The sequence below is a fragment of the Bombina bombina genome, chromosome 12 (genome assembly GCF_027579735.1).
Source record: "Bombina bombina isolate aBomBom1 chromosome 12, aBomBom1.pri, whole genome shotgun sequence".
Lineage (NCBI taxonomy): Eukaryota > Metazoa > Chordata > Amphibia > Anura > Bombinatoridae > Bombina > Bombina bombina.
This window is the reverse complement of record NC_069510.1, coordinates 26,920,411-26,946,208: the sequence shown is the minus strand read 5'-3', so window position 1 is coordinate 26,946,208 and position 25,798 is coordinate 26,920,411. Positions and strand designations below refer to the sequence as shown.

Sequence of the window (25,798 nt, the reverse complement as noted above, 5' to 3'; positions counted from 1 at the left end):
AGATAAAATATTTACAAAATTTGTGAGGGGGTGTACTCACTTTTGTGAGATTCTGTGTATATATATATATATATATATATATATATATATATATATATATATATATATATACACACATCACTACAAGGCTATATTGCTGTAATTGTTTACAATGCCTATGTCCTGAGTCATCTTCCAGCACTCTCCTGTGGTACACTGCCAGTGGGGGGTCAATCCACAATTAAAGTAAAAATTAAAAATAAATTGCAGATATCAAATTATAAGTGCCATGTTGTGGGTAGCTTGCTGGGTGGCCTACCTTCAGCCAGCAGCAGGTGGGTTGACTGGGTGACAGCCTGTAGCTGCGCTCTCCCAGGTACTCGGGAGAACACTAATTCTGAGGCTTCTGTCCTCCACTGAGCCTCCACATGATTGGCCAAGATGGCGGACGGCTTGCTCGGTGCAGTCACAGCCCAGGACCTCCGGGGGACTCCTCCACTCAGCACAGCTGAGAGTTTGGGGTGGCGTAACTCCTTGCTCCGTTCTTCTCACTCTAGTCTACAATCCACCTTCTGTTTCCACACTCTTCGACCTACTGCTCCGACACTGCAAGTCACATTAGCAGAGCTGCTTTAGGAAGTTTCGGGGGTGGGACCAAGGGAAGCAGGCGCAAGCAAGGGAGCTCCGCAGTGCCCTTCCGCAAAATGTTCTGAATTTTGCGTGACACACCTACACACTGCCGCTGACACACTAATGTGTTTTGTGACACACAGTTTGGAATGCACTGCTCTAGAGGATAGTACTTCCTTCAGGGATCCATTGGATAGGAAGCTGGAGAGATATCTTAGAAAGGCTTTCCTGCAAGGGTTCTTCTGTTTCAGTCAGCATTGCTGCTGCAGTGGGTGCTGCTGCCTTTTGGTGCCACTCTCTATCTGAGTTAATTATGGTCGGTTCTCCCCTAGAGGAGATTTAAGTTTGGCGGTTCTAGCCAGAAGGGCTCTTTGGCTAAAATCCTGGTCAGCAGATATAGTCTCAAAATCTAGACTCCTTTCTTTAGCTTTTAAGGGAAAGACCTTATTCGTACCGGGTTTGGATTCCGTCATTTCAACTGTCACGGGAGGAAAGAGAGCTTTCCTTCCCCAGGATAGAGAGTCCAGACTGAAAGGTAGGTCAAACGGTCATTTTTGTTCCTTTCGTCAGTCTACATCCCAGAGAGACTCTTCATCAAACAAGGTTGAACCCTCTAGTCGCACATGGAAAATGAATGCAGTTTGGAACAGGAACAAGCAATCCAAAAAAGCAACCCCAGATCTGCATAAAGGGGCAGCCCCCAAGCCAGTGTTGTCTCTAGTAGGGGGCAGATTAAACCTGTTTCTAGAAACTCAATCTATACAGGACTTGTGGGTACAGGAGTTTTTTTTCCCATGGTTACAGGATAGCTTTCCGATCTCAACCCCTAAGAGGCAGGTTTCTCTTGTCCCAAGTTTCAAAAAGACCAGAAAGAGAGTGGCTTTTCTTCAGTGTGTTTTAGACCATCAGTCCATGGGGTGATTATCCTTGTTCCTTTGGAATAGAGGGGCAGGGTTTTTTTACTCAAATCTCTTTGTTATCCCAAAGAAAGAAGGCACTTTTCACCCTAGATCTGAAATGTCTAAACAAATTCTTAAGGGTGCCCTCCTTCACAATAGAAGCAATCAGATCTATTCTTGCCCTTGTCCTACAGGGTCAGTTTATTACCACGGTCGACTTAAAGGACACATATCTTCATATTCCAATCCATCAAGATCATCATCAGTGTCTCAGGTTTGTCTTTATTGACAAACATTTTCAATTTACGGCCCTTGCCTTTGGTCTGGCTATGGCTCAGAGAGTTTTCACAAAGGTATTGGGATTCTATTAGCTATGGTCAGGCTGCAGGGCATCACCATGGCTCCTTACTTGGATGATATCTTGGTTCAAGCTCCATCTTTTCAGTTAGCGTCTTTTCTCACAGAGAGGTTACTCTGGTATCTTCGTAGTCGTGATTGGAAAGTAAATCTGGAAAATATTTCTCTCTCTATAGATTCCGTAACCATGAGGATCTTCCTTACAGGTCATTGCAAGACCAAACTTCAGTCAGAGTTTTGCTTTCCACAATCTACGATATATCCTGCAGTAACCCGTTTCATGGAGGTAATGGGACTCGTGGCAGCATCATTTGCATCCTCTTCAGTTGTGCATACTAAAGCAATGAAATGGAGATCATTCAGATCTGTCTCAGGTGATATATCTGGATTCCATCACCAGGAAGCTTCCTTTGTCTGTCCTGGGAAATATTAATTATGGATGCCAGTCTCGCAGGATGGGGATTGGTATGGGGCTCCAAGAGAACTTGGGGAACGTGGCCCTCTCAGGATACGTACCTACCTATAAACATTCTGGAGCTCAGAGCCATCATCAATGCTCTTCTTGTATGGCCACAACTGAGTTCCATCCGTTCTATCAGATTTCAGTCGGACAACATAACGGTGGTGGCGTATATCAAGCACCAAGGGGGTACTTGCAGTATTTTGGCAATGAAGGAGGTGTCTCGCATTCTGAATTGTGTGGAAAGTCACCAATGTGTGCTCACAGCAATTCACATTCCAGGAGTGGACAACTTAGAAGCAGACTTTCTAAGTCAACAGGCTCTTCATTCTGGTGAATGTTCTCTCCATCAGGGTATTTTCAACCAGATTTTTTCCATATGGGGATATCCGGATATAGACTTTACTTTCACGTCTCAATTTCAAGCTTCCGAGATATGGATCTTGCTCAAGGGACCCTCAGGCGGAGGTAATGGATGCCTTTGTTTTCTCACAGTACTTCTTACTCGGGTCGGGTGAGGATCAAACAGGAAAGAGTGTCAACAATCTTGATAGCTCCTGCGTGGTCACACAAGACTTGGTATGCAGATCTTATATGGATATTGTCTGCTCCTCCGTGGCGTCTTCCTCAGAGAGTGGACCTTCTATATCAAGGTCCGTTCTTTTACCAAAATCTAGATTCTCTGAGGCTGACTGCGTGGAGATTGAACAACTAATTCTAGCTCAAAGAGGTTTCTCTAAGTCTGTAATTGACACTCTAGGCCGGGCATGTAAAACTGTCACCAGACGTATCTATCATAAGGTGTGAAGGGTTTACCGGTCTTGGTGTGCTGGAATTTCTTGGTGCAAGGTAAGAATCCCACATATTCTTCAGTTCCTTCAGGAAGGACTTGAGAAGGGTCTCTCGGCTAGTTCTATTAAGGTACAAATTTTGTCTCTATCTGTTTTGTTTCATAAAAAGTTAACACAGTTGCCCAATGTTCAGTCTTTTGTTCAGGCTCTGTTTAGAATCAAACCAGAATGTAAGTCAATTGCTCCTTATTGGAGTCTTAATCTTGTTCTTAAGGTTTTGCAGCATGTTCCGTTTGAAAAAAGTTACTTTTCGTTCTTGTTGGCTCAATCTTCTGCCCATAGAATTTCGGAGCTGTTAGCTCTTCAGTGTGATCTCCCTTACCTGTTTTTTCATAAGGCTAAGGTGGTTTTGCCAGGTTTTCTGTCTAAGGTAGTTTCAACTGATATCATAAATCAAGAGATTGTGTTATCGTCCTTATTCCCTAATCCATGTTCATCTAAGGAGAGGTTATTGCATAATCTAGATGTGGTGAGGGCACTAAAATGTTACCTTCATGCTACTAAGGTTTCTCATCAGTCGCAAAGCTTTTTTGTTCTTTTTACTGGTAAGCATAGGGGGCCGGAAGGCTGAGGAATCTTCTTCAGATGGCTTAAATTGAATGAGGTCATCAACCTCCGGCAGGTATCACTGCCTGTTCCACATGTTCAGTATCTACATCTTGGGCTTTCAAGAATGAGGCTTCAGTAGAACAGATCTGCATAACTGCTACCTGGTCTTCTTTGAATACGTTCACAAAATTTTATCAGTTTGATGTTTTTGCCTCTGCAGAGGCTTTTTTTGGCAAAAAGGTTCCTCAGGCGGTGGTGCTTCTTTTTCCCCGTCCTTTTATGGTGGACTCCACAGCTTGAGTATCAATTCCCATATGTAAGGATGGATTTTGTGGACTCTCACTAACATTGGAAAGAAAGAATAAAAACATATTCTTACCTGATAAATTATTTTCTTTCTTGGTAGTGAGAGTCCATGAACCCGCCACCTTTTAATTGTGATTGGCGGCAGTTCCAATTTGCACATATTACCCCTTGTATCTCACTTACTGGTTCCTATCCTCGGATATGAACTATTGGGAGGGAAGGGGAATTAGGAGGGATAGTTGAATGCTTTGGTTGGGGTGTCTTTGCCTCCCTCTGGTGGCCAGGTGTTATGTAATTACCATATATAAAATTGGATTTTGTGGACTCTCACTACCAAGAAAGAAGACAATTTATCAGGTAAGAATACATTTCATTGTATTTGGGTTGCTAGCAGTTCTTGTTTATTGAGTGAGATATTATGTATTTGGGCACTTTTTTCTTTCATGATTCAGATAGAGCATACATTCTGAAACAACTTTCAATTTTACTTATCAATTTTGCTTCATTTTCTGGGCATCTATTATTAAAAGAGCAGCAAAGCAATTCTGGGAGCTAGCGGAGCACATAAAAGAACTACATATATTGTCCCAATTTCAACAATTTCCAATTTACTTCTATTATTTAATTTGCTTTGATCTTTTTGCATCCTTTGTTAAAAATCATACTTAGGTAGGGTCATGGGCAGCAATGCACTACTGGGAGCTAGCTGCTGATTGGTGGCTGCACATATATGCCTCTTGTCATTGTCTCACCTGATTGTTTATCTAGCTCACAGTAGATGAAGTGATCTTCAATGAATTTTGAACATCTTCTCTTAAAGGGGCAGTCTAGTCAAAATTAAACTCTCATGATTCAGATATGGCATCCAATTTTAAACAACTTTGCAATTTAGTTTTATCATCAAATTTGCTTTGTTTTCTTACTATTGTTTGTTGAAAGCTAAACATAGGTAGGCTCATGCGCTAATTTCTAAGATCTTGAAGGCCGACTCATCTCAGTGCATTTGACGGTTTTTCACAGCTAGACAGTGCTAGTTTATGTGTACAATATAGATAACATTGTGCTCACTCCTGTGGACTTATTTATGAGTCAGCACCGATTGGCTAAAATGCAAGTCTATCAAAAGAACTGAGATAAGGGGGCAGTCTGCAGAGGCTTAGATAGAAGGTAATCACAGAGGTAATATGTGTATTAATATAACAGTGTCGGTTGTGCAAAACTGGGGAATGGGTAATAAAGGGATTATCTATCTTTTTTAACAATAACAATTCTGGAGTTAACTGTTACTTTACGAACGAGGCTCCTCAGCAACCTAATGAGCGTGCATCAATGTAATGTAGTAGTGAGTCACTATATATCTCACAGCAGAAACATCAATACTCAGAATGATGCATTTACTCCTAAGTGATAAACCTGTTTGAGAAAAACTAAGCAACAAACGTTTCAGTGGCAGGGAAGGTGATGGTAAAGTTATTTAATATATTTGAAGGTGTGTCTTTGACCACCAATAGAGATGTGGAAATTGTGTTAGCCAATTAGCAATGAATCCTCGGGTATGCAGTATTAATATTTTTTTCTCTCACTTCAACATGAATTTAAACACATTTTTTTTCATACAGCAATACTGTGATGTGTAACTTGTGCTTTTCACGTTCTTTATAGATTCTTTTGACTTTTAAAAGAACATAAATGTGATATCATAAATAACAATTTATCGCATGCCCGTAAAACGGTCAAATTCGCCCGTTTACAGCCGCGCGATAAATATCCAGCCATTACAAGTGGCTGATTTTGCTATCGCGAGCTTGCGGTGTTAGAAAAAAAAAGCGGCACTGAAAAGTGCCTTTACATAGCGGTCTATGGGGACTGTGCGTTCCCAGTAAATATATATTTATATGCTTATATACATGTGTTAATATGTGTATATACACATATTAACACATACGTATATATGCATATATTCATTTAAATTTAAATTTGCTGCCCATCGCTGTCTGACTTACCTCCTTCACTGCGCTAGTTCTCATGCTGTGTCTGACGGCATGAGAACAAGGCTCCCATTGGAATCTATGGAAGCGCACTCTTGTGAGCGCTAAGCTTCCATGAGGTTGAGTTCGCATTGCACCTAACTTGTAATACCAGCGCATATTTCTAAGGGGAGCTTAAATATCGTTTCGTAGAAGCAATATTTTGCGCTCCACGTATAATCTAGCCCTTTGTTGTTGGTATATTGCTTGAACGGAACTATATGTTTAATCCCTTTGAATAGGTTAAACTCATAGATAAAGCCAGCTCCAGAAAGGAAATGCGCTGCTCATCCTGAGCTGATTGCAGCCTGTTCAGCTCTTATATGGACTTTAAAGGCAGAGTATATTCAAAATTAAATGTTCATGATTCAGACAGTACATGCAAAATTAAACTTCTATGCAATTTACTTCTATTATCAAATGTGCTTAATTCTTTGAGTATTATTTGTTGAATGCACAGTAATCCACTATTGGCAGCTGGTTTAACACATCAAGTGAGCCAATGACAAGAGGCATATATGTGCAGCCACCAATCAGCAGCTAGCGCCCAGTAACGCTTTGTTGCTACTGAGCCTAGGTTTACTCTTTAGCAAAGAATACCAAGAGAACAAAGCAGATTTAAATAATATAGATAAAATGTAAAGTTGTCTTTATGAACCATGAACGTTTAATTTAGCTTTACTGTCCTTTTTGGGTTCAAAAAATAGTTATGCATAAGAAGATTTTCTCTCAATTGACCAATCAGAGAAAAGATACAGAATATTAAAACCACATTCATACTCAAAATGTTTCTGTCATCCATTTGAAAGCTGAGCATTTAAAGGAACAAGAAACCCCAAAATATTATTTCATGATTTGGACAGAACATACAATTTTAAACAACTTTCCAATTTACTTCTGGTATCAAATTTGCTTCATTATCTTGTTATCCTTTGCTGAATGAACAGCATTGCACCACTGGCAGCAAGATGAACACATCTAGTTAGCCAATCACAAGAGAGAAATATGTACAGGCACCAATCAGCAGATAGCTCCCACTAGTGTAGGATATGTGCGTATTTTCAACAAGGGATACCAAGAGAACAAAGCACATCTGAAAATGGAAGTGAATTTAAAATTGTCTTAAAATTACACGCTCTACCTAAATCATGCAAGTTTAATTTTGACTTTCCTATCCCTTTAAATATGTTTAAAAATGTATCTATATATATGATTTTTTTAATGAAATATAGTTTAAATTTAAACTAATTTATCAGTACCAGTTGTGTAATTCCTGCAAATGCTCCCTGGCTGCATTGGTGGAGACAGAGGGGCATGCCCCCTATATGTGGCAAAATAAATAAATGGTTTATTCAGAACAGGAACACACAATTTAAGAAGACAAACAACAAAACAAAAACATTTAACTGTGTAGGATGCACTCTATTTTCTCTGGAGGTTAATAGAAAGAAAAGAAAACATTTTAGAGGTAAATCAAAGGGAAAACAGGCAAAATGAATTATTCATGTAAATTACATCATTTTTTTTACTATGCTTAATTAAACATTGTATGGTGGATTTGAGTTGAACATACCTTTAATAAGTAATGAACTCCCTGCACACAGGCTACTTTTAAATCCAGTAAGAAAAATCATAATTGATAAGATCTTTTTGTGTGAGGATTTGAAGTTGGGGACAGTCCCCGTTTATACTTAAATTTAGGTCAACCTATCATTCCCCTTATTGTTTTTGCTATCCCTGGCAATTCTTTTCCCACAAGCCTGCCAGTTAATACAAAGTACATACATTTTTCATACACAGAGCCAATGCTTATTTTATCAGGGATTGTTCAGCAACCAAATTAACTTCCAACTTATCTCCTCGCCCCTTAATTCTGATGTGTCACAACAGAGCCACAAATTGCTATCTCCAGACTATAAGATCCTGTGCTAATTGCAGATCCAGGCTGGCTTAGTATTTATTACCAGGCACTATGAATACAAATCCCACCCCAGGCGTTTCTCTGAGCCAGGCTCAGAGCTGACACTAATGACCACTTTTTTTTTTTTTTCTTGTGGGGCGTTGATTCTCGGAGCTGACACGATTCAGGAGCTTTCAGCAGCTGGACAGCTCCCAACAGTGCTAGACTCCACCCAAGTATTTCTTGCGCTGAATTCAATGAAGGGGGCACAAACCCCACTCCAGTTCACCCATCTCTGTCTACATAGTAAGGACCTTAATGAGGTGCCAAGAAGGGGCATAGCTTAGTCAATATCCCCTTCAAATAAATTAGCTTCCTCCATCACTAGGCAAAGCAATTCTCTGAGATTTCTGTGTCTAGAGGCAACAAGGGGAGGAGGGGAAATACACTTAACTCTTCCAATACCTGTATCTGTGTAGCAGCTGTTCTCAATATTTTTTACTTACACTAATCAAACATTTACTTTGAGTGAATGACTAAGAAGGGGGTTAAATAACCCTTTTTACATTTTAGAGAGGGTTGGGGTAAATGTCTTAAAAAAAAATCTTATTTATTTATTTTATATTTATTTATTTTTTGCTTATGCCATGGGTTGTTGGGCTAGGTGGAGTTCTTTGCTTATTGGTTGTTTGTAGTCACATGCCTTGACTCTTATAGGGGGCTGAGGTTCACAAACTGGTTACTGTCTTTATCTGGTAACTAAGTGGCTGTGCAGGGACCAGCTCAGTTCCCTGTGCTAGAAGAGATTGCTGGAGCAGAGAGGGCAATCCCTATGGGCAGTGCTACATCAGCAACCCAATGACAATACAGACAAGGGGGGAAGAGAAATACTTACATCAAGCCTTGAATTTCCTACCGGGTGTATTTTTTTTATTGCATATTTTATTTTAAGGATCATTTTCTAGGAAGAAGAATCCGTTGCTAGATGCAGCCAGCCAATGTATATTTTGCCTGCGAATCTCCTCTTTCATCCCGCGTGTAGCTTGCTCTGCTCAGCAGTATTTGCTTGCTAATTACCTCTCATAAAAGGAATCAAAGTGTGAGGACGCTGTGTATGGGGATGTGTCTACACCCCCCAACCTTGCCTGCCAGATTGGATTTTAACCTTTGCTTTTGTGAATCTCTAGAATGGCTCGTTTTGGAGATGATTTGCCCACCCGTTATGGAACTGGGGTGCCAGGGGGTACTGGAAGGGGCAGCGGCCGGCAGGGTGGTCCACCGACCGGCCAAAGAATGTATAAGCAATCCATGGCTCAACGTGCAAGGACCATGGCTCTCTACAACCCAATCCCTGTCAAACAGAACTGCTTCACAGTCAACAGATCTCTGTTCATCTTTAGTGAAGATAATATTATAAGGAAATATGCTAAAAGAATCACTGAGTGGCCATATCCTTGCAGTGTGTTGTGTGGGGTGTAGGTTGGAGGAAACGTGTTGATAGCCTGTCATATGATTCATTTAATATTGCTCTGTTTTATAGGCAACATCCATGTTTGATTTACATAGTATGGGCCTCTGTATGTGTTCATTTTGGGTATTGGTGGCATAAAATGATTAATGTTCCTGTATGGTGGATGTACATGGGAGGGTCTGTGTTTATGTATGTGTGTATGCGTGTGTGTGTGTGTGTGTATGTATATATATATATATATATATATATATATATATATATATATATATATATATATATATATATATATATATATATATATATATATATATATATATATATATATATATAGTCCACTGTAAGAGATGTACAACCTCTTATAGCTAACCTAGTCCTAGAGTATATTTGGGTATGCTGGCCACAGTGTTCCAGTTCTTTACACGTATTAGCTCCGGGCAGCCTTCTGTTATCTGAAATCACACACCTATTGATTGTATGAGCTTTGAGGCCTCCTCAAGAAAAGCCTAGCAACCCCATCAGTATGCTATGCTTTGCATTACCACTAAAGACAATCACGCCCTTTCTATAAGATGTATTAATATTATATATAATATTTCACTTGATATATTCTAATCATTATTAACTACATTGAAACATATGGGCCATTAGGTTTGTACCAAATCTTACTGGTAACCAGGAAATGGATCTTGTGAGACCTTTTTTTTTTCTTGATTACACTTATATTTATTGCCAATAAATATATACATTAAACAAGCTTTCACATTTTTTTAACACTGTGGAGATAATGTAATTAGGGAAACATTAAATTCTACTGATCACATGTAGTGGAATGTGTCCCTAAAATGGAATAATCCAAATGTGATCCAGTGGGATAATCAATACATGGAATATTTTGAGGATGATATGGAAAGTGCATGTGTTTGCTTGACAGGGGTAGAATTTGTATTTGTTATGGACTCATTGTCTCTGGTTTGGGTGTGAAAGCAACACATTTTATCTGCTTATCTCTGTCCATGGTGCTGAATCTTATAGGACAAAATGTAACATATTAGATCATTCTATTAATATTACTTATTCCAGTATATTACAGAATTAATAGTAACAGCACATTCACAATTAAGATATTTTTAACATATATTATGTGTGTATTTTGCTTCTTATTTTGGTTGTTTCATATGAGTGCACACATATTATAAAATCCATATCATATTAAGACAAAAATATATACATTTGTAATTGTGAAAACAAAACCATTAAAACTTTTTACTTACCATACCCATCCTTCCATAAAGGATTTTCAACCCAGTCTTAATGTTATGCTAATTATCATCCAATAATTTCACTATCCAATCTCTACCTGTGATATTAGTACCCATAAATGTTTTTAATTTCATTGAAAGAAATAACCAACAACGATCATGTAAAAAATTACTAGTGTTGGGTGGGGCCAAAGTTCTTTCAGTCTATCTATCATCTATCTATCATCTATCTATCTATCTATCTATCTATCTATCCATCTAATCTAATTAATCTAATTATCTAGTTTGTGTGTATTGCAAATATGTGTGTATATGTGTGTATGTGTGTGTGTGTGTGTGTGTGTGTATATACTGTATGTGTTTGTATGTATAATATATATATATATATATATATATATATATGAGATCATTTAGATTGTAATATACTAAAATAAATTTGTAAGATTGTGCAGTTAGAATAAGGTATTCTTCATATGACCATATTGACTGTAGGCATATATATGTACAGTATGTATTAATGTTAATTATTTTTGTGAACATTTTTCAGTGCACTAGATTTCCTTAACTCCTTTTTTACTCCATTTGAATATATGATTTTAGCAACCATCATTGCAAATTGTATTGTTTTGGCTCTGGAACAGCATTTGCCTGAACATGACAAGACAGACATGTCAGAACGGCTGGTGAGTATGAACCTTCTGATTGGGTAGTGGGTTATGCTTTCTGGGTAACTAGCAGAATGGCTGGGTAGGGTTTTCTGTTGATAAGGAGGGACAAAACTGTGATATACTTTCTAGGGAAGGGTGCATATGCCATAGTGTTTCAGTTCATCTTTAACAAATGAAACATTGTTTTATTTATCCATTTACTCACTCTCCAAGTGTAACTATGATACAAACTGTATCATTTAAAAGTAAAACAGAATTTACTAAGTTAAAGGGAAAGTGATTATACTTGGCTTTATTCTGAAGCTGACCTGGTTTTGAATTATAACTGAATTTAAGCATTCTAGTAGAAAAGCATGTGGGTAACCATTGCTGTAGTAGATTTATTGAAGAATTCACAGAATTCTGGCTTCAAAATAAATACATTTTCAAGGTTTATCCATACTTTATCTGACTATTTGTAAGGGCCACATATAAGGCATATTGCTGTTTCTAGGCTCTGCAAACACTATCTATTCATTGTCTTTGGGATTGGTGTTTTTTTTTAAATGCAAATTATCCTTGTAAAGGTTTTGTTCTTATGGAGATGGCAAGACAGAGAGTTGTGACATTTCTATGAAAACACATTGCATGAACATAACCAAATCTATAGGAATCAACACATTATTATGTTGTTTGAATAATAACAGGGCAGTTCTAAACTATAAAGTTTTAGGTTGGCTTCACCACTAAATGACCAACATGTGACTACAATTATTGTTAAACAACAAATCCTTTTTTTTTTTTTTTTTTTTTTAAAGCATAGGGCAAACACAAAAGGAACTACCTTTTTAAATTCAAGGCAACAGGTACCTATGAACCATTGAAATGCTACTGGTTAAAGGGACATAAAATACAAATTGTTCTTTCATGATTTAGACAAACACACAATTTGTAACAGCTTTCCCATATAATTCCATTATCAAATTTGCTTCATTCTCTTGGAATAGTTTGCTAAAAGGTGCAGCAATGTACTACTGTGAGCTAGCTGAACACATCTGGTGAGCTAATGACAAAAGGCATATATATGCAGCCACCAAGCAGCAGCTAGGTCCTAGCAGTGTATTGCTGCTTCTGATGATTTCTAGGTAGGTTTTTCAACAAAGGATACCAAGAGAACAAATCAATTTTGATAATATATATAAACTGGAGATTTGTTTAAAATTGCATCATCATGAAACTTTAATTTTGACTTTACTGTCCCATTAATAGATATTGTTTGGTGTTTTTAGTGACTTAAAGGGACATAAAACTAAAAAATGTTCTATCATGATTTAGGTAGAACATACAATTTTGAACAACTTTCCAGTTAACGTCTATTATGAAATTTGCTTCATTCTCTTGCTATCATTTGTTGAAGGAGCAGCAGTACACTACTGGTTTCTAAATAAACACATGGGTGAGCCAATGACAATCAGTATATATATATGCAGCCACCAATCAGCAGCTAGAACCTAGGTTCTTTGCTGCTCCCGAACTTACCTAGATAAACCTTTTAACAAAAGATTACAAGAGAAGGAAGCAAATTAAATAATATAAGTAAATTGGAAAAGTGTTTAAAATTGTATGCTCTGTCTGAATCATGAATGTCTAATTATGTCTTTACTGTCCCTTTAAGTTTTTACTCATGTTAAAATCATTTTCTAAGTTCCGTATTTTTGAGATACCAACTTGACTTGTTTTAATTTTGCCCAAAGAGTAATTGTTGCCTGTGATCTCTTTGTGCAATATAAATGTATTTTTGGACACCTCATTAACATCCTTTTGTCACACTTAAGAAGAATATGACCTCCCATCTAAAAAGAGAACATTGTACAGTAATTATAGCCATCACCTTTTTTCTTAGTGTATTTAGAACTTCATTAAGTGATCTCGGATGTGGATGAGTTATTTGCTAGATTGATGCATTCTGGTTTTCAATTCTAAAATCATTTATTTTCGTGTTCCTTTTCAACATCACTAGAACAAGAAATATTCTGTTTTTGATGATTTGTAGAATACTTAAAGGGACAGTCAACACCAGAATTTTTGTTGTTTAAAAAAAAAGATGATCTCTTTATTACCCATTCCCCAGTTTTGCATAACCAACACAGTTATAATAATACATGTTTTACCTCTGTAATTATCTTGTATCTAAGATTCTGCCAACTGCCCCCTTATTTCAGTTCTTTTGACAGACATGCAGTTTAGCCAATCAGTGCTCACTCCTAGGTCACTTTACGTGCATGAGCTCAATGTTAGCTATATGAAACACGTGAACTAATGCTCTCTAGTGGTCAAAATGTATTCAGATTAGAGGCAGTCTTCAAGGTCTAAGAAATTAGCATATGAACCTCCTAGGTTTCGCTTTCAACTAAGAATACCAAGAGAACAAAGCAAAATTGGTGATAAAAGTAAATTGGGAAGTTGTTTAAAATTCCATGCCCTATTTAAATCATGAAAGTTTTTTTTGGACTTGACTGTCCCTTTAAAGGGACAGTCTAGTCAAAACCAAACCTTTATGATTCAGATAGGGCATGTAATTTTAAACAATTTTCCAATGTACTTTTATCATGAAATTTGATTTGTTCTCTTGGTAATTCTTAGTTGAAAGCTAAACCTAGGTAGGCTCATATGCTAATTTCTTAGCCGTTGAAGGCTGCCTCTTATCTGAATGTATTTTGACATTTTTTCAGAACTAAGGGGCGTTAGTTCATGTGTGTTATATAGATAATAATGTGCTCACGCACGTGGGGTTACCTAGGAGTCAGCACTGATTGGTTAAAATGCAAGTCTATCAAAAGAACTGAGATAAAGGGGCAGTCAGCAGAAGCTTAGATACAAGGTAATTACAGAGGTAAAAAGAGTATTAATAGAATCGTGTTGGTTATGCAAACTGGGGAATGAGTAATAAAGGGATTATCTATCTTTTTTTTAACAATAACAATTCTGGTGTACACTGTCCCTTTAATTGTGATGTCCAATTAATATTCTGGCAGCTCTTTTTATTAACTTAATTGTGTTTAACAAGGGACAGTGGAAGTTAAAGTTTATTGATTCAAGCAGAACATGTGATTTTAAACAACTTTCCATTTTATGTCTAATTGGCTTAGTTCTCTTGGTATCCTTTGTTGAAAAGTATTCCTAGGTATGCTCAGGAGCACAATGCACTGCTGTGAGCTAGCTGCTGATTGGTGGCTGCACATATATGCCTCTTGTCATTGGCTGAACCAGTAATGTATTACTGTTCCTTCCACAAACAATACCGAGAGAATGAGGCAAATATAATAAAATAATTAAATTGGAAATTTGTTTATAAGTGTAAACTTTGTCTGGATTGTGAAAGAGAAAATATTTGGGATTCATGTCCCATTAAAATATTCTACGTTTTAACATTTGAAAACTAATTTTGTTAGAGGAATTTGTTGACTTCTGGTGTTTCAGATCATGCCTGGAATACACCCCTTGAGAGGATATGTTTATTTAATATCCTTTCCTGTGTCCAATTAGAGGCCGGATGTAAATGAGGATGTTTACTGCCCTAAATAATCTATGTGTAACATGTACAATGGTCAGACATACTGTATCATACTTAGATATGCTGTATTCACTTCATCTTCAAAAATTCAAAGGTTAATTAAAGAAAAACAGGCAAAATAAATCATGTAAATTGAAATTTCCTGCTTAAAGGGACACTAAACCCAATTTTTTTCTTTTATGATTCAGATAGAGCATGCGCTTTTAAGTAACTTTCTAATTTACTGCTATTATTTTATTATTATTATTATTATTATTATTATTATTTCTTCTTCGTTCCTTGGTATCTTTATTTGAAAAACAGTAATGAAAGCTTAGGAGCCAGACCCTTTTTGGTTCAGAACCGTGGATAGCGCTTGCTGATTGTTGGCTACATTTAACCACCAATCAGCAAGCGCTACCATGAGCATGATTAAGGGATAATCTCCCAAAACATTGCTTGTATACTTTTGTACCTCTATGTTAGAAGAAGCTTTAATAAATGGCTACAAGTATATGGTGCTGTGGATTCTGTTTGTTGGACTCGCTAAGGGTATGCAGTCACCCTTTTCTCCACGAGCATCAAACTTACCAGTGGTGCTGTACACTTTCCTTTGGGGTATTTACTGGTCCTGGACTGGTCAGCTCACTGGCCGATAAACAGAATTAATACTGTTTTATAGCTTAACATTGACCTGCCTCATAAGCATAAACACATTGGTTTTCTGGTCCATTTTTGGTTCAGCACCATGGATTGCACTTAAACTCAGTAATTGTTTACCTTGTATATGAGGCACTATCTTTTTATTTCTCTCTTTTTCTCTTTCTCTCGCTCTCTCTCTCTCTTTTTCTCTCTCTCTCTCTCTCTCTCTCTCTCTCTCTCTCTCTCTCTCTGTCTCTCTCTCTCCCTCTCTTTCTCTCTTTCTCTCTCTCAATATTTTTCTTTCTGTCTTTCTTTCTTTCTTTCTTTCTTTCTTTCTTTCTTTCTTTTTCTCTCTCTCTCTCTCTCTCTCTCTCTCTCTCTCTCTCTCTCTCTCTCTCTCTCTCTCTCTCCCTCTCTTTCTCTCTTTCTCTCTCTCAATATTTTTCTTTCTCTCTTTCTTTCTCTCTTTCTTTCTTTCTTTCTTTCTCTCTTTCTTTCTTTCTCTCTCTTTCTCTCTTTCTCTCTTTCTCTCTTTCTCTCTCTCAGCTCTTTGCAATTCAGTTTCCCTGTTTAATAGCGTAAAGGTACCAGATACTGAAGCCCCGCCTCTTTTACTGGGGGCTGCCACCTTAAAGCTCAGGTATGCTCCCAGCCCGTGCCAGTAGCAGTGTACGCTCACAGATCGGTAATATTGCACACTTGTTTACAGCTCTATAATGTGCTTAAGGTTAGTGTGCATGATACATCATACAAGCTTTACATTTGTGCATTGTTTATACAGCTTTACAGTTACACAATATTTTTAAATATATATTTTTTAAAAATACCAATAATATAGAGCAATGCAGCCACTGCAACAATGTACAGCTCCTGCTCTGTATCGAGCACCCTGACCTGAATCACTTTATACAGCTGTACAAAAATAGGCAATACCACTGATCTGTGAGTGTGCCCAGCTTATGTCACAGGTTGTGAGAATACCTGAGCTTCAAGATGGCCGCCCCCAGTACAAAGAGGCGGAGCTTCAGTATCTGTACCTTTAAGCTATTAAACAGAACTGATTTGTAAAGAGCTGCAGGGACAGGATGATTTGCAATAACATAGTGAGTAGTTACTATTCTTTTGTAGTGGTGCACAGCAGTTTAATGTCCCTTTAAGCTGCTGTCCAGCTATTTCTCTGCTGTAAATAAAATATTTTCTGTAGGAAGTAGCGGACAAATGGATTTTTTGTATAAACAAATTTTGAAAGACTCGGATAACAAATATTGTTTGAAAAGAAAAAAAATGTTAAATGGCGAATGATTTATCCGAAATGAATTTTTTTGTACATGTCTAATACTAACTCTGAATATTGTAATTGTAATTTCACTATATATAACTATAACAAATACATAGAAGAATACACAGCACATAGAAACGCCATCCTATATAATAAAAGGCCAAGTATGTTTGTCAGACGCAGTCATGCGCAGTAGAGACTGCGCAAGACAAACATACCTGGCCTTAACCCCGTAACCACCAGCGCCGATGCACAGTAGAGACTGCACAAGGACGGCGCTGGTTGTTAAGCCCTTAAGGACCTGGCCTTTCTCTGCCGTGATCTCGCTAAAAGTAGCGAAATTGCACCATTTCTGCGTGCCCCAACGTGGGGCAATGCAGAAATAGTCTTGCAGAGACCAAAGCAGCATTTGGTTTGTTCAGCAACATATTTATTAGAAAAAATTACAACACAAAACACATATCTGTTCTTATACCGATGTTTGTGTGTTGCACTTTTTTTTTTTCCTTAAAAATCAAGTACCATAATTACAAATTCAGAATTTTTCAAGTCTGCTAAATCTATCACAAATCTAAGCTTCTGTGTAAGATAATGTTTTTAAATTTCAGCCATTTGCAAAATATATTATAGTTAAAAGTATAAAAATTAAATCCATAAAAATTCTAAAAATGTCACGTCTTTTGCTTTAATATTTTTACCAAGAATCTTCTGCCCTGATCCAGTTTTTCAGATTTTTTTTTCCTTTTGCTTTTATATATATAAAGACCTTAAAAAAAAATCTGCAGATTAGGGAAGAATGAGAGTTTACAAATCCTTCTCATGACATGTGGAAATATATCTCCCTTTCCTTGCTCTGCAGTCGCGTATAAAGTTGTTTCATAAAACAAAGAACCGAGCAAGAGATTTGACTTGTGTTCTTCAACCACTGTTCTGTGCCTGATGCGTTTATTAAGGCATCACTTAACTCTTTGGTTGCTCCAAAGGCTAACTATGCTTTGTGAAGCAATCTGTTGCTTAATGTAAACCAAAGGGTTAAAAATGTACTTCATCTTCATATGAGAGAACTCTTGTTGGAGTTTTCAACTAATCAAGCTCAGTAGATAGAATTGTTTAAAGGTTTCTACCAAAGTCAGCATTTTATTTAAAGTGATAGTCTAGTCAAAATTAAACTTTCATGATATAGAGCATGCAATTTTAAGCAACTTTCTAATTTACTCCTATTATCAATTTTTCTTCATTCTCTTGCTATCTTTATTTAAAAAGCAGGGATGTGATGTATAGGAGCCGGCCCATTTTTGGTTGAGAACCTGGGTTATGCTTGCTTATTGGTGGGTAAGTGCTATTCATGGTGCTGAACCTAAAATGGACTGGCTGCTAAGATTTACATTCCTGCTTTTAAAATAAAGATAGCAAGAGAACAAAGAAAAATTGATAATAGGAGTAAATTAGAAAGTTGCTTAAAATTGCTTGCTCTATCTGAATCATGAAAGAAAAAAGTGGGTTCAGTGTTCATAAACTTTCTAATTCACTCCTATTTTTTTTTTCAAAAGAGCTTTATTGAGACACGTAGTGAACAGTCAACTGATCAACATACAATTTACATTTACAATTATGAACGTCTGAGATTTAGCAGAGATAGAATTTTTATATCACAATGGCAACTAGTGAACAATTGCAGAGAGTCCATATGTCTTGTACTTGTGGGACGGTGTCTCATTCTGTACAAAGTATAGCAAATTGTCCATCTAATACTGGCAGCTCTCTTTAAAGGGACATTAAACCCTTATTTTTGTCTTTCATGATTCAGATAGAGAACACAATTTTAAACAACATTCCAATTTACTTCTATTATCTAGTTTGCTTCATTCTTTAGATATCCTTTGTTTAAGAAATAGCAATGCACACGTGTGAGCCAATCACACGAGGCATTTATGTACAGCCACCAATCAGCAGCTTCTGAGCCTATCTAGATATGCTTTTCAGCAAAGAATCTCAAGAGAATTAAGCAAATTAGATAATAGAAGTTAATTAGAAAGTTGATTAAAATTGCATTCTCTTTATAAACCATGAAAGAAAAAATTTGGGTTTAATGTCCCTTAAAGTTAGATCAACATCAGGAACTAATTTACAATCAACCATAAACAGAGAAACAAATAAATGTTGATATAACTACAAGTAACATTTTGCAGAAAATTAACTAACATGTATCAATAACAGTTTTGCTTCAATTAAGTACAGTTGCATTTTTGTGTATCTAGGTGTACCAGAACATATGCAGGGGAGAATAGGAGGTATATACTAAAACTGGGCATTCCAATCTGTGGGAGGTTTTGACAAGAAAATATCATGGTGTGGGTTAATGGGCGTCCTAAATTTCCAAAATAAAGGTTTAGTTAGTATGTAATCCATTCTCTTGATATCTTTATTAAGAAAGCAAGAATGTAAGCTTAGGAGCCAGCCCATTTTTGGTTCAGCACCTGGGTAGAGCTTGCTGATTGGTGGCTACATTTAGACACTAATCAGCAAGCACTACCCAGGTGCTGAACTAAAAATGCTTACATTCAAATAAAGATACATAGAGAACAAAGAACAATTGATAATAGGAGTAAATTGGAAAGTTGCTTTCTTTTTTCTTTCATGATTCAGATAGAGAATACCTTTCTGTGCCTGGTGTTTGACTATGAGAAATTTGATTGTGTTAAGTCAGAAATTTATGCGGATAATATAAACAAAAAAATTGGGCAGCAGATTTCATGGTGCTTAGAACAACACAAAAACGACGTCACTGAGCGTTAAAAGGAAGCTAAGTAACGGGTAACAGGTGGTAATAGAATTGGACTGATTATTTTTAAAGGTCAGAGCTTAGTTTTGCTTTTTTCTAAATGATATGTGTTAAACTTCCCTGAAAACGTCAGAGCAAGGGCCGTATTGTTATAGTGATTGTTACCACACCCAAGTTGCGGGGAGAGGCATCTTGTTACTTTGTATTATAAGATGGTGAAGACGGAATAATACATTGAGATACAAAAGAGAAAAAAAGATTTAAAGGGACATTAAACAAAAATTACATTTTATAAGCATAGTGCCTCATGGGTGCCGCCATATTGAAATCTATCCATAACTACATTCCAGTGCTGACCCGTTTGCATATGTGCAGTAACTCTTCTTCAGATACCTGCAGTGTAACTTAGGTTCCAAAATGGCAGCGCCCATAATTAGAGGGAGATGTATGAAATGTATTTAGAGTTTAGCGTCCCTTTAAGAAAGAGAATTTTTCTGTGTATCTTCCCCTAAAAGAATAAAACAAAAAGTACCACAAATAAGAAACAATGTTATAAATTAACACTTTCAAGACCGCAAGAACTGTCTAATAATGTCAAAACAAAGTGTTCTCATTAAGGCCTAGATTAAAACTGGAGTGCTAATTTATTGCACGCCTCTAAACGGGAAAATTTGCCCATTTTACAGGTGTGCGATAAATAACCAGCCATTGCAAGTGACTGGTTATTATTATTGTGAGCTTGCGGTAGCAATAATCGCTCCGAAAATTAACCAGAGATCAGATCTCTGGTTAATTTTCAAAATGTGCCCAATTGCCCCCAAAATACAGTGTAGTGTAGTTATCAATTAAAAAAATAAAGCTTTTTTTTTTTTTTTTTTAATTAACTGCAATAAGCAGTTTTGAGGGGTTAAAGTGTGTGGGGTGCATTTACATCGTGGTCTATGGGGACTGTGTGTTCCCTGTAAATATATATGTATATACCTATATACATATATATTTATGTGTTATGTGTATATACACATATAAACACATAAATATATATGTATATATTCATATTCATATATATTTAAATTTGATGCCCATCACTGCGCGACTTACCCACTTCGCTGTGCTAGGTTCGTATGTCGTGTCTCACGCCATCAAAACGAGGCTCCCATTGAAGCCTATAGCTTCTGTGCAATGCCAATGCGTATTCGCATTACACCTAACTTGTAATTCCAACGCACAATTGCGTGCATTGGTATTACTGAGTGGAGCGCAAATATTGCGCTCATGTAAGCCCTAAGTTAATTAATAGATATTCAAAACCTTTTTCTATTCTAATTAGTAGGCAGCTAGTTTTTTCTCCCTGACATTTTCAGGTAATGTTTAATGCAGCAAGTCTGTGTTTGTGCCATCCAAGGCCTAGAATTCAAGTCAAGCACAAGTGAAAGCGCTGGCATGTTATTTTGCATATGGCCTTGCACAAACAAGAACACTCCTTTGGGTATTACATGTTGTTTGTTAAGACATTTATAAGTTCAGTGCATCCATTGCATGTATAGTATGCCCTATATTTTTAATGGCAAGTGTAAACGGTAGTAGTGCAATATCTGCTCTCGTATTACAAGTCATTGGTTACGTTTTGTGCCCTCGCTTTCTTTTTTAGTGCTTTTAAAAATGAGGTATTAAGTATTATTACTTCTTATTGTGCATTCAAAAATGTGGCAGCTTTATAGCAATGGATTTAACCAAATACTCTTCTACTTGAGCGAAATATATTGCACTCATTTGGCATTACACTTGAGGATTATCAGACATGAATTTTAGGTTGAGTCCTCATAGAAATCTATTACCTGTGGGATTATCATCTGCGCTATCCGATCTAAATAGTGTAGCGCTCACCATACTACCGCTTTCACTATATACAATAACCATTGACTTGTAAAATGAGCGTAAAAATTCAACTGGTATGGATTTTTTTTACGCACGTGATATTAGCACACTATCCCGATAACATTTCTGTGCTTGGTACAGAGGAGTACTGTGTCTTTAGGTTCATGTGCAGTAGATGTAGTGCGCATGCATCATTGATAATGTAATTTCATGCACACTAGGATATTTACAATTACGTAAAAACACTCTCTCTTTGAAGAATAAATTGGAATGACATTTAACTGAGCTTTATGTGGCATGTGGGAATTTCTGTTTTCGGCAAACAAGCAATCTATTCATGATCTACTTGCAGATCTACTGATTTACCAGTAGATCTTTAAGTGCTGACCAGTAGATCAGAAGACTGTTGTGTGATTTTCTGTTTCCCTCTGTCAGTGGTGACAATATGGGCTCAGGTTAATAGAAATCTAAACATGTTTTGCACAAGTATTCTCTGCACCACTACTGTGGTCACAATTAATAAAACGGCAATTCCGCACAGGAATATTAGTCCTTGTGTTAAACTGAAATCAGTTTTGTGGCAAGCTCAGATTTTCTTACGCAAAGCAGATGCGTAACTAGATCACAGTGATAAACTTCACAAAAATGTAGATCCAATCTCACTAAATTATAAGCACTGAAACACTCTCCAGGGAATGTTATCTGCCAACGCTACGAGTGCGTGATATAATGTTACAGGCATACACTGGGCAGATTTGTCACTTGTGGACAATTGGCTTATTTTAAATGAACAAAATAGTCTAAATGAAGCATTTTTCCCCCAATATCACCACATTGAGAACACACGTAAAAAAAAAAAAAAAGATACAGTCTTAGGGGTAGATTTATCATAGTGCGAGCTGACATGATACGATGTAGAGTATCATGTCCGCTGCACATCGATAAATGCTGACAGCATACGCTTGATAAATCGGCCCCTTAGTTTGTACAAATTTTCAATCCATTGGATGCCTGGTCACTCAGTGATTGGTGGCAGTTAGAAGGGTATTATCAGGGAGTCAGTGTGCTCTAATGTGTTATAGGGACTGTCTAGTTAAAATTAAACTTGTATGATTCAGATAGGGCAAGCAATTCTAAAAAAAAAAAATCAGTTTACTTTTATCATCAAATTTGCTTTGTTCTTTTGGTATTCTTTGTTGAAAGCTAAATCTAGGTAGACTCGTGCTGATTTCTAAGCCCTTGAAGGCCGCCTTTTATCTCAGTGCATTTTGACATTTTTTTTACAGCTAGACAGGGTTTATGTTTGATATATATATATATATATATATATATATATATATATATATATATATATATATATATATATATATATATATGATAGTTATTGGAGTTATTTCTGAGTCAGCACTGATTGGCTAAACTGCAAGTCTGTCAAAATAACTGAAATAAAGGCGCTGTCTGCAGAGGCTTAGATACAAGGTAATCACAGAGGTAAAAAGTGTATTAGTATAACCATGTTAGTTAAGCAAAGCAGGGGAATGGGTAATAAAGGGATTATCTATCTTTTTTAAACAATAACAATTTTGGAGTAGACTGTCCCTTTAAGCTTTTTATTATTGCACTATTGCTGGCATATAACCTTGCATTTATCTCTTGCAAAGGGGTAACACATTTAGTTACAATCAGCTAAAGAGCAGCACTGCACTACTAGGAGCTAGCTGAACACAACTGATGAGCCAATGACAGGAGGCTTATATGTGTAGCCTCCAATCACCAGCTAGCTCCCAGTAGTGGATTACTGCTCTGTAACTAACTTTAACTATGTGTTAAACAGATTTGCAGGTTACCAGCTTACTGCAAGAAGTTTTGTTTTAGAGAAGATAGCTCAAAAAGTACCTCAATGCCCCTTGATATAGAGAGTCTAAGGCTTGTTTTACATTCTGTTTGCCCCTAGGTAAGGCTTATTGAGGTGCCTTTATTCATCAGTATGTTTGCACACTACAGTCTTCCCAAAGACATATTGCTGTTACAAAACAGAGTTTTAACCCATTTGATGTTAGAATGGGCTGCAACACTTTGCTCGGATTGGCGGATACCCTTAGGCAGCTACCTGTGTTGCTTAAAGGGACCGTATACTGTAAAACATTTTTTTCCTTAAAGGGACACTAAACCCAAAATATTTCTTTCATGATTCAGGTAGAGAACACAATTTTAAACAACATTCCCATTTATTTTATGATCTAATTTGCTTCAATCTTTAAATATACGCTGTTGAGGAAAGAGCGATGCATATGGGTGAGCCAATCACACAAGGCATCTATGTTCAGCCACCAATCGGCAGCTACGGAGCCTATCTAGATATGTTTTTCAGCAAAGGATATCAAGAGAATAAAGCAAATGAGATAATAGAAGTAAATTAGAAAGGTGTTTAAAATGGCATGCTCTTTCTAAATCAATAAAGAAAACATTTGGTTTTCATATACCTTTTAATGTGTTTCCAATTCCAAATGTATGAGATTTGCTTTTTTAAGGCTTATTTGTGTATATGAATGAGCTGATTTTGTGTTTTGAAGCCACAACCTAATAAAATGGGTATAGCTTGTAGGTATAATCAGATCTCATTACTTTATCACATTGTGTACATATACATGTGTCTTTATCTTATATCTGTAGGTATAATCAGATCTCATTACTGTATCACATTGTGTACATATACATGTGTCTGTATCTTATATCTGTAGGTATAATCAGATCTCATTACTGTATTACACTGTGTACATATACATGTGTCTTTATCTTATATCTGTAGGTATAATCAGATCTCATTACTGTATCACATTGTGTACATATACCTGCTTCTTTATCTTATATCTGTAGGTATAATCAGATCTCATTACTTTATCACATTGTGTACATATACATGTGTCTGTATCTTATATCTGTAGGTATAATCAGATCTCATTACTGTATCACATTGTGTACATATACATGTGTATGTATCTTATATCTGTAGGTATAATCAGATCTCATTACTTTATCACATTGTGTACATATACATGTGTCTATCTTATATCTGTAGGTATAATCAGATCTCATTACTTTATCACATTGTGTACATATACCTGCTTCTTTATCTTATATCTGTCCATAAACCAAAGACCAAAACTTGGAGAACAATGGAAAAATTAACATTTTATTACCTTATCTCTTCTATGCCCCACTGGGAGTGTAATATCTTCTGCTGGCTGTGTTTACACAGCTTATCTATAGCTTGGACCTAAGGCCAAACATTTTCAGAATAGGTGGGTATACCACAGGCTAAATCAACTATTTCAATTGTCAATATAAGGGTAAAGGAAATAATTTTAAACAATTTAATACACTGCAGCAGGTAAAGTGGATCATTGGTAACAAATTAAAGGGGAGAAAGTGTTTGCGTAAACTGTCCCTTTAAAGACACATTTAACATATAGGCAGTGAGAAAAATTTTATTTTTTATTTTTTCTTCTTGTCTTGATTAGTCTTGTTAGCCCCAGCCTGGTGCAGAACAGTCTGTTCTATGTGCTTGTATTATAGCAGGAATACCCAAAGCTGCGTCGTGTTCTGGTGAGAGTGTTTTACTATTAATTGGATTAGCACTCAAGCTCCTGCTGAGAGATGCTCTGAATGGTGTGGGGTGTATGAGAGCTCAGATAGGCTGTCATCTCTTAGTTCCCGATTCATGGTTTAGAATGAAGTCTGCAGCTTACGGGCAGTCTTTATTATATTAGAGGGACAGTAAACACCAAAATTGTTATTGTTTAAAAAGATAGATAATCCCTTTATTTACCATTCCCCAGTTATGCACAGCCAACATGGTTATATTAATATACTTTTTACCTCTGTGATCTCGTATCTAAGCCTCTGCAGACTGCTCCTTATCTCAGTGCTTTTGACAGACTTGCATTTCAGGCAACTAGTGCTGATTCTTAAATAACTCCAAATGCATGAGAACAATGCTATCTATATGAAACACATGAACTAATGCCCTATAGCTGTGGAAAACTGTCAAATGCATTCAGATAAGAGGCGGCCTTCAAGGGCTTAGAAATTAGCATATGATCCTACCTAGGTTTAGCTTTCACCTAAGAATAACAAGAGAACAATGCAAATTTACTGATAAAAGTAAATTAGAATGTTGTTTAAACTTACATGTCCTGTCTGAATCATGAAGGTTTAATTTGGCTTTTACTTTCCTTTTAAGAACATCTTAACTCACTTTTGTTGGTCTATTATATTTTTGATGTTTTGTTTTTTTCCTGAAACTACAGACTAGCCACATATGGGGGTCGA

General features: G+C 36.7%; 1 protein-coding gene across 1 annotated transcript in view; it reads left to right on the top strand.

Annotated features, from left to right (window-relative positions):
• Nucleotides 1–25,798, top strand: part of CACNA1B (calcium voltage-gated channel subunit alpha1 B) — a 575,803-nt gene that overhangs the window by 96,280 nt on the left and 453,725 nt on the right. The window contains exons 2-3 of the mRNA XM_053695819.1: nucleotides 9,146–9,406; nucleotides 11,266–11,371. Coding sequence (XP_053551794.1) covers nucleotides 9,146–9,406; nucleotides 11,266–11,371 — 367 coding nt within the window. The remainder of the gene's footprint in view (nucleotides 1–9,145; nucleotides 9,407–11,265; nucleotides 11,372–25,798) is intronic.